General features: G+C 31.2%; 2 protein-coding genes across 8 annotated transcripts; one reads left to right on the forward strand and one right to left on the reverse strand.

Annotated features, from left to right (window-relative positions):
- The first annotated feature begins 433 nt into the window (after positions 1 to 433).
- Positions 434 to 7,067, forward strand: LOC146530524 (zinc finger protein 639-like). Of its 3 annotated transcripts, none has more exons than XM_085199909.1 (8): positions 434 to 802; positions 1,229 to 1,376; positions 1,465 to 1,593; positions 1,800 to 1,961; positions 2,215 to 2,757; positions 3,371 to 3,457; positions 5,423 to 5,603; positions 6,774 to 7,067. In XM_085199909.1, exons 1-8 carry the CDS (start codon positions 647 to 649, stop codon positions 7,027 to 7,029), a joined length of 1,662 nt encoding a protein of 553 aa, XP_085056035.1. In that variant the 5' UTR covers positions 434 to 646; the 3' UTR covers positions 7,030 to 7,067. The 3 variants fall into 3 exon arrangements, with proteins under 3 accessions (XP_085056035.1, XP_085056036.1, XP_085056037.1); XM_085199910.1 differs by having other exon boundaries at positions 435 to 802; positions 1,465 to 1,578; XM_085199911.1 differs by having other exon boundaries at positions 727 to 836.
- Positions 7,068 to 7,675: 608 nt separating this feature from the next.
- Positions 7,676 to 12,174, reverse strand: LOC146530525 (uncharacterized). 5 transcript variants are annotated; one of them, XM_085199914.1, is made up of 5 exons: positions 11,904 to 12,174; positions 11,427 to 11,555; positions 10,749 to 10,844; positions 10,137 to 10,289; positions 7,676 to 9,485 (listed from the first exon to the last, which is right to left on the reverse strand). In XM_085199914.1, the coding sequence occupies exons 1-5, from the start codon at positions 12,070 to 12,072 to the stop codon at positions 8,395 to 8,397; spliced, it is 1,638 nt and encodes a 545-aa protein (XP_085056040.1). In that variant the 5' UTR covers positions 12,073 to 12,174; the 3' UTR covers positions 7,676 to 8,394. The 5 variants fall into 5 exon arrangements, with proteins under 5 accessions (XP_085056040.1, XP_085056039.1, XP_085056038.1 ...); XM_085199913.1 differs by having other exon boundaries at positions 10,137 to 10,286; positions 11,427 to 11,568; positions 11,908 to 12,173; XM_085199912.1 differs by having other exon boundaries at positions 11,427 to 11,568; positions 11,908 to 12,172.
- Positions 12,175 to 12,508: the final 334 nt, after the last annotated feature.

Raw genomic sequence — 12,508 nt, forward strand, 5'->3', positions numbered from 1 at the left:
TATATGATATCTTAAATTTAAAAAGTTTGAGAAGCTGGGGGCAGTCAATGAGATTGTTGAAAATTTTATACATAAATAAAAGGTCCAAAAATATTCTTCGCTTAGTTAAAGAAGATGTTTTAAAATACTTTAGTTTTTCAGGGTATGATATTTTTTTCAAAATACGATAAGTGCCGTTCGTTCGTCGTTCATCGTTTTTGGACCCTTTCTATTCTTAGTGTATGGGTAGCATAGTGAAGCCTCCATACAGCAGAATAATATTCTAATAGACTGCGAACTAAGGCGTTATACAATTTTTATATTTATATTCGTTTTAATTTTCTTATAAATTTTCTTTCAGATATATTTATATTTCTAAAACTGATTAATAACCACAGTTTAGAATATCCAATAATTACTGAACAAAACTGTCAACTGTCACTTCTATATGCTAGAAACGTCAAAAATCATTGTTATTTAGTAAATGTTTTGTTCTTTCACCACAGTGGAAATGAATAATTTATTTTATTTTCAGACAAATAATTATCCTATTATATTTATTTACTTAATGTTTATATAAACTATTATACTATATGTATATTATTACAATTTTAATTTCGCTTAGTATATGAAATTAACCGAGGAAGCGATTATATTTTAATCGAAAATGAATGTAAAAAAAGGAAAAGGGCCCGTTTTCGATGCTGGAATTTGTAGATGTTGTGGGACAATTAAAAAGTGTCGTGTACTTAACGTGGAATATGAATGTTTTGGCGAAATAGAACTTTATTCTGATATAATAATGGACTGTTTTAGCTTACTTGTAAGTTTAAATTAAACGTTAGCTTAAAATTTAGGTAAAGTTGCTAATTAAATTTATAAATGGTTTTAATTTCATTGAAGACTAGTTTTACTTGTAACTCTGTCTGGCAACTTGTTGAAATAGACATAACATTGTTCACTATTCTTTTTTGCAACATTTTTTATTGTTACTTTGCTCTCTTTGGTCAATACATCTATACATTTTTGATAACTATAATACGGCACAAAAATATTATTTCAATTTGAACCAGTAGTTCCTGAGATTACTCCATTCAACCAAATAAACTTTTCAGCTTTAAAATATAATTTACAAATCTTATTCTATCCTAAATTATATTCTTAATCTTAATCTATCCTAAATTATATTATATAATAATATATTATATTAAAAAAATCTTTAAAATTTATTTTATTTAAAACTTTTTAGATGTCACATTTAGATGGTAAACCAACTGAAAGATTAATATGCGCTACATGTGTGCAAAGACTCAGAGATGCCTTGGCATTTAAGAAACAAGTATTGCAATGTGAAGAGGCATTCCTTAGGGTGAAAATGTATGATGCTGAAATCAAAGGTATGTATAAAACAGCGTTGCCAGACATCCTGATTTTGGTGGGACGACAACAGCGTATGTAATATAATATATATTTTGATTATTTCAGAAAGAGATTCAAAAGATGATAATGATGAATCAAAATCAGAAATGAAAGTGAAAACTGAACCTGAAGATATTGATAACATAAATGACTATTCACCTTTGGAAAATATCCTTGATGGTGAAAATTCTAAGTGTATTTGAATATATTTTTTAATAATTTCAATTTATATATAAGGCTGTCATACTTTGATGCAGCATCTGGCTGTAAGCATCTGGCTATACGGTGTTTGTGGGTTCGATTCGCATTTACAGGGAATGAGTTATTTTTAATTCCTCACTTTGGTAACAATAATTATTCTTTAAAATATATTTAAAAAATATCAACATATTTTTTTACAGATGATATAAAGACAGAGACCCACGACAGTTCAAACGATGACGTTCCGCTTAATAAAATAGCGGAAAGGCCAAATAAATTACAAAAAAATGATAATCTTTCAGAGATTAATAGTCAATCATGCAATAATGAGAAAGTTGAAATAAAAATTGTGGAAAGACCAAGTGTGTATAGAGATATTATCTATTTGTGTAATTATTTGTATTAGAGGCCGCCTTATTGTAAATGCGACAGCTGTGGGTTCAATTCCCAATTGTATTGATTGTATTTGAAATATGTGCATTTTATTTAAAATATTGTCTAAACTGTACATACTGACTATATATATACATCGAAATATGTTCAAAAATACAAAATATATATTATTTATAAAAAAATATTGTACTTTTTAAATAAATATTTTTATATCTATTACAGCCATACCAATGTCAAAATTACAGCAAAGAATGCGAGAAAGGGATCCCTCATACATAACAGAAACTAACATACTGACCATAGTGGAGTTTTCCTATGTCTGTCCATTCAAATGCAGACACAATCACCTACTGTGCTTCTATTGCGGAGAAAACTACTCCGACCCAGAGTTACTCCGTGAACATACAATAAAAAACCATAATCCGAAAAAATTTAAAGTAACCGAGCACAAAAATATGTTAAAAATCGATTTAACTAAAATCGATTGTCGTCTGTGCCCGGAAAAGATCACATCACTAGACACCTTTAAGCAGCACATCACAAGTGTTCATAACAAAAAGTACTATTTCAATAATCGCGATCTTATTCTGCCGTTTCGTTTGAACAGTGAACTTAAATGCGCGTTGTGCGAATTAGTGTTCCCGTATTTTCATGCGTTAAACAAACATATGAACGAACATTTTAGTAATTATGTGTGTGAGACGTGCGGTTTAGGTTTTGTGGATCGAGGTAGATTTATAATGCATCAGCAAAGGCATGAAATTGGTAACTTATTTCTTTTTTTTTTATTAGGTTCACGCTATATCGCGCTATATTTTGGGGTAGAGAGAACCCAGCGTTATGGCACTCCGTTCCTCACTTTCTGCGGAATTTTCGAGGTATTGCTTGTTGAGTGGATGAACTCAATGCGGCGCTTTGTCTTGATAGCGGACCGAGAAAATGAAAATATTTATTTTTATACTCTCGAGTGGAAATCGAACCCACAATAGTCGCGTTTACAATCACACGCTTTTGCCACTGTGTCAATTATTTAGCTTTACGCTGTATCCCGCATATCGCAAGGTGGGCAGAGAAAAACTAGTGTTAAGATACTTAAAAGCTATAGCTATACACAGGAAAATCTGTGAAGCTGCTTTTCAGGGCATCTCAAAACGAAAATCGGTATCGAAAAGTGAAAATATACAGGAATTTCACTTGTAGTGACTTTTATCTATGAAATTCCTATATTTACTTATATTTGTACTTCATTTCAACTTAAGTTTCTCTACTTTTATATAAGTTATTGCCGTTGACTTGCAAACCTAAAATTGGACCGGAACCCTCGGCGAATCCGACTCAAATATTCGAATATTCTCTTTTGCTCTTTCCCTTCCTATAGGTGACTTCCCTTGTGAGATCTGCGGGAAAGTGTTTAAAGCTCAGTACAACAGAGAACTTCATGTGGATAGAGTGCATAACAAACGCGGTGAGTTTTTGTCTCTTTTTTTTCTTATTGGTTAGAAAGGAAGGGCTTAACCTTTTTTATGAAATATGTAGAAAGTAAAAAATATATAATTGGTTTTAATATTAATGAATTAATTATATAGTATGCTAATAAAAAGTGACGTCACTAGTTGCAGTCATTGTTTTGGGTTCTCTATTATATTGATAAATCCTCCGACAATATTTATAGATAGGTATTTACTGGATGTGTCACAAAATTTTTCTTTGATTCTAGCCATGGCTAGAATACAAATAGAATTGGGTATTTTTTTTATTTGCATTTATTCACTTCTGCATGATTGTTAACCTCACCGGGTTTTTTGGATAATAACGATTGGACCAAAAAACCTACGGCCTAACAAGCAATTATCAATAAACTAAGAAACGCCATTAATATGCTATAATATTTTTTTAGAAAACGTACAAAATCTTAACAATTTGAATGCGAAAATATGCAATACTAGCGGCCCGCCCGCGGCTTCGCTTGCGTAAACTGCGTTATTATTAATTACTGTCTCCATGACTACGTCCTAGTGAACTCTATGCAAAATTTAAGACTCGTAGCATTTGTAGTAACGAAGTTTCATACAAACTTTCGACCCCAAAAACAACCCCTTAGAAGTCGAATATTGCAAATTCCCGTCTTAGCGAGCACCTACGTCCTATAAATAACTCCTATACAAAATTTGAGAATCCTAGCACATGTAGTTTCTGAGATTTCGTGATGAGTGAGTGACCTTTCGATTTTATATATATAGATTTGAATCGGCGCCTCTTCGAAGTCATTGAAGAAATTGAAGTTCGATTCGATCGATCGATTCGATTCGAATCGATTTTTTAGGACTTGTTACCTTTTAAGGAAAACAGAAAAACTTATAAGATCACTTTGTTCTCCGTCCGTTTGTCTGTCAAGAGATTTTATCTCAGGAACGCTTGTAGATATCGAGTTGAAATTCAAACCATATACTGAGTTCTACGGTCCCATGATTTCCTAAAAAAACGTATTTCTAAACTTACTTAAAAAATGGTATGGCCGTTAATATCGCAAAAACGCGTATTTCGACACTATAAAGGGAATCAAAATTCATAGGGTACTTCCGGTTGTGTTTAAGTGAGGTATCAGATGAGAGGGCTCTGGCTAAGCTATGGTTGAAGATCAGAAAAATCTTGAGGCCTATGTTTGTACGCAACCCTTGATTGGTGAACAACACTGGCGCTTGTGCGGTTATTTTTTTCAAAATACTTGACTCCAAAAATATATTTATATTAAATAGGGTATATTAATAAATATACTTTATTGCACCGTAATAAAAATGAAACAATGTAAAATCAACCTTTGGGTAATCAACCTGTGGGTGTAAAGGCAACCTTTGGGTGTTGGAGTTTGTATAAAGGTGGGCGGTGCACTAAAAATAATATTTAGATAATTGTATAATACTAAATATACATTAACTACATAATATACATGTGAATTATATATATATGTAGAAGCATCAGAAGGGGCCTCAAAGCGGTCTTGGCTGTTACTATTCATTTGTGGGCGTTGTAGCAACAGAGATGTTTAAATAAAAGTCACACTTATATTCTACAATGTCTTATTACTCGTTTACATAACAGTTTTACAATAAATCTCACAAGATTAACAAAATTACAATAGATTAGGAGCCAATAGGTTAATTGGTGAACATCTCAACCAATGACATCCGCTATTCTTCGTGGCTACACCTACTACCCTATTCGGGGTTACCCGCTCCATTTTAAATATTCTTCTAATATAATCCATTACATAAATCAATTAAAATCGAAATGTAATAATTGCGAAATTATAATTAAAACTAATACATAGCAGCGCGCCGTCATATATATATATAATGTTTTCTAATAAAATATTTCTACCCTAAATGTGGGTAATATCACTCTTTCTTTAAATATTTTGTTTTAATTTCAGGTAGAGTCTATTGCCCCAAATGTGACGTAAGACTTATGACATACCCTCAAAAATTAAAACATTTGGTAGAAGTCCACGGGGAAGAGCCCTTGTCGTTTCCATGCAATTTGTGTGATAAAGTATGTGAAACGCGACGGAAATTAACTATACATAGAAGAAAAGAACATTTGAAGGACTACAGGTATCTTCTTTGTTCAGCTCCACGCTGTATCATGTGTAGGCACAGGGACCCTGGGAACCCATTCATTAAAAATTTAAGATTCCATGTACGTTGTCGTTGTAGGAAAGAGAAACGAAACTATTTTAAATCAATGAGTTAGTATTGAAGCCAGATAAACGTTGAACACGAACTTTGAACTTTCCTTTCGGGATGAGGCGTGTTCGAAACTTTTCCTTTACTTTGCAGTTTATTTTAAACAACGATTATTTTATTATTTATTTTGTTTGAAAAAACCCTTTTTCATTTTTGGAAAAATATCTTTTTTAATTGTATTAGGCCTTTATAGAGTAGTTAAAACTGTGGTTTCATTTAAAGAGGTGCTGACTAAAGCACTCTGTATACAGTGAAATATTAACAAAGACATATTTTTATTTGATCAATAGAGTTATTTGATCAATGCTTGCGAATAGAGATGCAAAAGCGTTTTCTTTATCATCTAGCATTCGCTCATGGAAGGGCCAAAGAAATTAATTCATATTACAATAAAAAACTGGCATATTTCAAAATGCATACTTTAAATCACAGAAGAGATTTGTTATACTTAATGTACTTATATAAATGTCTTAATAGCACAAACGATAATCCATTAATGTCCCTAACCGGTAACCACGCAAGCCATTACGCTTCTAATAAGACCTCTCCGTAGAACAATCCCGACTATTTCATATATTCAATGTTAACAAAGAAGTCTTAGACCCATTTGGAGATATATTGTCTAAATATAAGTTTAAAATATTACGCCACATTTTAACGAAATAGATAATTTTGTTCCAGTTTAGACTTCATTTTATTTATAAATTGTTAATTGAATTGAAAGAGTAATTAAGTCTATTTTTTTAGTAATAATATATGTTAATGATTTTATAAGAGTTAATCTTGTTAGTTTAAATTCTATTTTGTTTATTAAAATTGTAACCAAACTCAAATAAAGAAAACGGTACAATTTATAATTTTTGTATAATATCTAAGTTTTATTTTGTATTTCTTTTCTTTGTCACTGTGTAATGTTACCATCACTAGTGGATCTAATAAATAAATTTTTAAAAAGGAGTAGTTTCGGTAGGTTATATTCGACAACTACTTATACCTCGTTTGATTTCTTCGCCATTTGTGAATCAATTTTTTTTTCAGGTATGAATGTCAATGCTGCGGACAAAAGTTCTTCACTCGTTTCTCATTAACCAACCACATGCCAACACACACAGGAGAAAGAAATTTTAAATGTAAAGTGTGTGAGAAGACTTATCCACGTTTAAAAACTTTAAAAGACCATATTAGAATACATACTAATGATAGACGGTACAGATGTCATATTTGTGGGCAGGCGTTTATACAGAATTGTAGTTTGAAGGGACACATGAAGAGCCAGCATCCTGAATATAGCTAGTTTTTATTTAAAATAGAAATAGATACTTATCTGTGAAAGTTGTTTTTTTTATTATCTGTCGCTAATTCGACCAAATATTACTGTTTATGTGGAGTTTTTTATTGCAATCAGAGAATTTAAAAAGTAGTAAACATCTTATTATTAGAACGACTTTTCATTTTAAATAAACTTAAAATTTTTATATTATATTTATGAGGCCAGTTGTGGCGTAGGCTCACAAAATGTCACTGTAAACGCAACTGGTTGTGGGTTCGAGCCCCACTCGAGGAACTTTAATATTTATTTAAATTTATATTTCATTATTCTGGTGTCGAAGTAAAACGCGGCGGTGAGAGCCGCCACTCAACACGCCATGCCTCCGGAATTCGATGGAAAGTGAAGAACGGAGTGTTATTGTTGCTTGACACTAGGTTCCCCCTGCCTACCCTGCTGTGTGCAGGATACAGAGTGAAGCTGATTTCATATTTGTATTAGGTATAATCTGTGGTGAAGTTTTATTTCTTTTTTTTCAGATTTTATCTAAAAGATCATATTAGTATACATAATAATGATCGTCCATCATTGTATGCATGCGATATTTGTAGACCACTACCATTGCTCCTTCACATCAATTTGGGATAAGTAAAATAAAACAATAGAGACTATATAATATTAAATAATTCATAAATTATTATTTACAGATAAGTCCATGATACAACATTATATTAAATTAATTATAAATATTATTTTATTTATATTACATCCACTTTGTATATCTTTTAAAAAATTAAATTTTCCTACATAAAAGTAAACAATTATTGTTATTATTTTTAGCATTTTGTAATTTTCACAATTTCATTAGCTTTTTCCTGTTTCCCGCACCCTCTTAGGGTAGGCAGAGGGAACTATTGTTAAGACCTCCGTTCTTCACACATTGGCTAATTTTCGAGACATTTTTGAGTGGCGGAACTCAACGACGCGCTTTGTTTTCTTCCCGAAGCGAGAAAATCATATAATTAATTTTCCCGGGTGGAAATTGAAACAGTTGAATATGTAGTTTATTAATCTTCTAAAAATCTAAAAATGTAAGTATGTTAATCTGATTATTTCTATGATGGAGGTGGTCGTACGTTAAGGTTAAAAAAGGTTAAAATATAATAAATTTATCCTAGACAGACGGCCGAGTACAAGGAATCCCCGCGTAATCCCCGTAATCTGCCGCGCTTTAGTAAATTCCGAAATTCCCGCTTGGACTCTCCTATTATAGTGAAAAATAAACATATATGTCTAAACTACAGTCATGTGAAATCCCACTGCATCCCAGTAGCCTCCATGATAAGTTAATGAAATATATAAGATGTTTCTTTTATTATATTACATCATTTACTACAATTTAAAACTGCCATCCATCTCAAAAACCTGATGATGACTTTTCATATGACTTTTTAAACTACCACTTTGTGTAAAACTTGAATTACATACATCACATTTGAACCTTCTTTCACTATTATGATTGCGCACATGTTCTTGCAACGACTGGAGTCGAGGATAACTTTTATCACAAAACTCACATCTGAAGTTCCTTTCACCAGTATGGGTCGCCATATGTTCTTTCAAACGAGACGGCAAATAAAATCTTTGATCGCACAATTCACACTGATGTCTATACACTTTTAAATGATTCCTTCGATTATGTTCCATAAGTGTTTTCCTCCTGTTGTACACTTTATCGCATAATTTGCAAGGAAATGTTCTTTTATCACCGTGAACTTCAATCAAATGTCTGTTTCGTAGAGCGTATGAGAGGAAGGCAGCGTCACACTTGTAGCAGTTGACAAAAGGTTTTTTTTCATGTACTGTAGCAATATGTAAAGTCCTGCTGTATTTAGATTTCAAATTCTTCCCGCATATTTCACAGGGGAAATTTAAATCGATTTTTGTATGAGATTTTATATGAGTACGTAAAGAAGCCTGTTCTAGAAAGCAAGTCCCACATATATCGCAAGTGAATGTACCAAAATGGTCAATCATGTGTTTCTTCAATGAATCAAAATAAGGAAAAACATTCTCACATTCTGTACAACTCAAATTATTCAACGTCAAACGGAACTTAAGGAACTCGTTAGTGATAGGATAAATTGACTTTTCGTGAACACTAGTGATGTGCTTCTTAAAAGTTTCCAGATCATCAATTTTTTCTGGACAAAGTCGACAATCAATTCTTGTTATGTCAATTTTGGGTATTTTCTTATTTTCCGTTGTGTCTTCGAATAGTTCTTTCGGATCGTGAATCAAAGTGTGGTCTCTCAGTTCACTGGGATTGGTGAATTGATCTTTGCAATAGTAGCAATAGTAAATACTGACCCTATTGTGGAACGGACAGACAAACGAATTTTGTACTATGGCCACTGTGTTGGAGTAGGCCATTTGATTGTGGTCTATAATGTCTTTTGACACCATTTTCTTGGGAAGAATTTCTGGAATTTGAACCATTTTTATTTAATAATGTACGGCTTGTCGGTTTGCGTCGACAATTTTTTTTATTCATGTACCTAAATACAAAGACAATAAAAAACGTAGTGACACAAGCATGTTACTGTAAACGCGACGGTTGTGGATCTCTACCATTCGGGAGAATAAATTATTTAATATTTTCATTTCCTCGCCCTGGTAACAAGGCAAAGCGCGATGTTGACTTTCGCCATTCAACACGCAACGCCTTGGACGGTGGAAAGAAGGGAATGAAATGTACACTAGGTTCCCTCTGCCTACCCTGCTACATGCGGGGTACAGCGAAAACTTATTTATGTAAACATTATTTTGAATGGGAAAATGGAAAAAATACACTTCTATCATGTAACAAAAGAAAAAAATCCTATAAGTGAAAGTTTATAAGTATTATATAGAAAAAATGATTGCTGACTTATATTTGTAGTTAATTTTATTTAAAATAAGTGCATATGCCTGCAAACTTAAGTTGATAAACTTTCATAAGTTGCAGTTCCCGTTGCCCTAAAATTCTAAACTACAGTACAGAACTCTTCTGTGCACGAGCCTAATTCACCCTTCCATGGTTAATTTTTATTTTTTAATAACATAAACTATATATAATAACACAAATACATTACTTGTTATCAACAATTTGTCCAATTTCACTCTCAATCTCTTACTATTCTGCAATTCTTTGCTAACTTTACTTTTGTGTCCATTTCTAGTTTTTTTTAGTTGTTTCAGCTTATTATTTATTATCTTTTTTGTAGTTAATCTTGAGTAATTTTCTTCTGAAATAAAAAAGGTTAAGATAAACATAATATACTGAAATTTTGTATAATTTATGAAGTTTTACATGTTTACTACAACATTTGCTATTAGTATCTCAGTAATAAATATGTAGTTAATATTTTTACAGAATAGTTATCAATAAAAGAGAAATATTTAATAAAGTCTTTCTTCTGGCATCCGGTTGTTAATGCCAGGAGGAAGAAGAAATATTTAATAAAGTATAGAAGTATAAAACATAATCTTAAGTGGGATTTATCTTTATTAATGTTCAGTTCAGTTCTTTATTCATGGCACTTCAAGCATGGCAGTTGAGCACCAATCACAAATTGTATGGAGTACACACAAAGGAAATTGTACAGTAAAATAGACTATATTACACAATAGGAGAATGCATTACAAAAAGTTATTAATGTTGCCAAGTCTAAAATTAATATTTGTATAATATAGTAATATATTACCATTTTGGTCTTCTGGTATTTCATCTGGCATATCAGGTGTGTCAGAATCACATACAGGCTCCGTCTTTATCTCAGTCTTAATTATTTCACTAATTTCTAAAATAACAAAATGAAACACATTACAATTAAACATTTTTTAAACATACTTATAAATTTAAGTGTCCAATTTCTTTAAATGGTAATTATTTGTTACAATGTATCACTTCCCTTATGTATTAATACACAGGGCCTTACAATGTAGAATTCAATCTCTTAAAAACCAAAAAAAGAAAAGCAAGTTCTCATTTTTTCCTATATAGCAGAAAGTACTTAGTGTTAAGATACTCCACTATTACTTCTCATACTCATATGGCTAATTTTAAAGAATTTTATTTACCATGCAATGGGTAAATAGTAAAACTCAAAACTATGTATATTTTCTACATAAAGATATTTTTATTATAATCTCTCCCTAGTGGGAATCGAACCTAATATGTCCTTTGCATATTACTAAATGTAGATATTTGAACATATTAAAAATGTATCTAGTCAAATTGTAAAAAAATAATCAATTCATTTCGGTTCTTAATTTATGGAAAAGAATAATAATAAAAGTTAGTTCAAATTGATATGTCAATTCATTACAATAGTAATAAAATTTAAAATTTCCAACAATAAACATAGAAATATGTTTTTTACCTTCCTTATTCTGCAACCTTGCTTCCAGAAACATTTGTTCAGATTGTAGCACTTGTTGTCTAAACGCACTTGCTTCACGAAGTCGAGACACACATGTTGCACATATACAGCAGTCTTTACTATCACCATCTAAATGTGATAACTGCAATATTTATTTGTGATTTTAAATTAGTTACTCTTTATAAAATATATGTTGAATATTTTTTTTTATATAATTATTGTTAGAAATTAAATAGAGAAATTATCATTATATAGTTGTTTTCTTAAAATTATATGTTAATACATTATTAATTACAACATTTATTATTTCTTATATTCACTCTATTTGGATTTCGTACGAGCGCAGAGATTGGTAAATATACTCTAGGGAGAAGCCACAATTCTCTACTGGATAGTATTCATATGTTCTATAATTAAATATCGAGAAAATATGATAATAATTATTTATTTTAATTACAATTATAAATAAGTTTTCACCTACAAGAAGACCAAAAACATCCATCAACATATCAGAATAAACTTCTTTCGTATCCATGAACTCGTATTCATTAGTTAACAGTCGACATTTCTTTATTGAGCGGCAACAACGACACAGCGCAGGGTTTATTAGAGGCCCTTGATTTTTCTTTATATTAGTTTTCGCCATTATTTATAAGATTTATTAAAATTATTTAAATATGAAAACATACAAACGAAGCGCGATGCATTTTTTACAATCTGTCAGTTTAAGATAAATTTTGACAGTGACATATTGATTTCATTCGAAAGTTGAAACGTTTTATTTTTGCATTAAATTAAATACGGTATTGTTAGAAAATGGAAGCGGTTAACGTTTTTAAAATAAACACTCTACTCGGACAGAGGTTCCGCGTAATTACAATAAGTGACATGTATCACTCAATAACAACGCTACACAACTAGATATCTTCCAATCAGGGCTTCCGCCTACAAGCAACTGTTCCCGTTTGACACAATTCCACTGCTTTTATTATCTTTTTCACCTAAATCTACCCACTTTTACACGAGTAGGCTCACAATATAATTGTTATTTAATAATATAGTTGTTATTAATTTAATTAATT

The sequence above is a fragment of the Heliconius melpomene genome, chromosome 17, assembly GCF_056956725.1.
Source record: "Heliconius melpomene rosina isolate 202511_hmr_F chromosome 17, ASM5695672v1, whole genome shotgun sequence".
Classification (NCBI taxonomy): domain Eukaryota; kingdom Metazoa; phylum Arthropoda; class Insecta; order Lepidoptera; family Nymphalidae; genus Heliconius; species Heliconius melpomene.

Coding starts and splice junctions, on each gene's coding strand:
- LOC146530524 (XM_085199909.1), top strand. CDS start 647: ATGAATGTAAAAAAAGGAAAAGGGCCCGTTTTCGATGCTGGAATTTGT. Junction 1,594..1,799: donor TGATGGTGAAAATTCTAAGT/GTATTTGAATAT, acceptor ATTTTTTTACAG/ATGATATAAAGACAGAGACC. Junction 5,604..6,773: donor GAACATTTGAAGGACTACAG/GTATCTTCTTTG, acceptor TTTTTTTTTCAG/GTATGAATGTCAATGCTGCG.
- LOC146530525 (XM_085199912.1), bottom strand. CDS start 12,072: ATGGCGAAAACTAATATAAAGAAAAATCAAGGGCCTCTAATAAACCCT. Junction 11,569..11,907: donor TGGATGTTTTTGGTCTTCTT/GTAGGTGAAAAC, acceptor TAAATATTGCAG/TTATCACATTTAGATGGTGA. Junction 10,845..11,426: donor AAGGTTGCAGAATAAGGAAG/GTAAAAAACATA, acceptor TTGTTATTTTAG/AAATTAGTGAAATAATTAAG.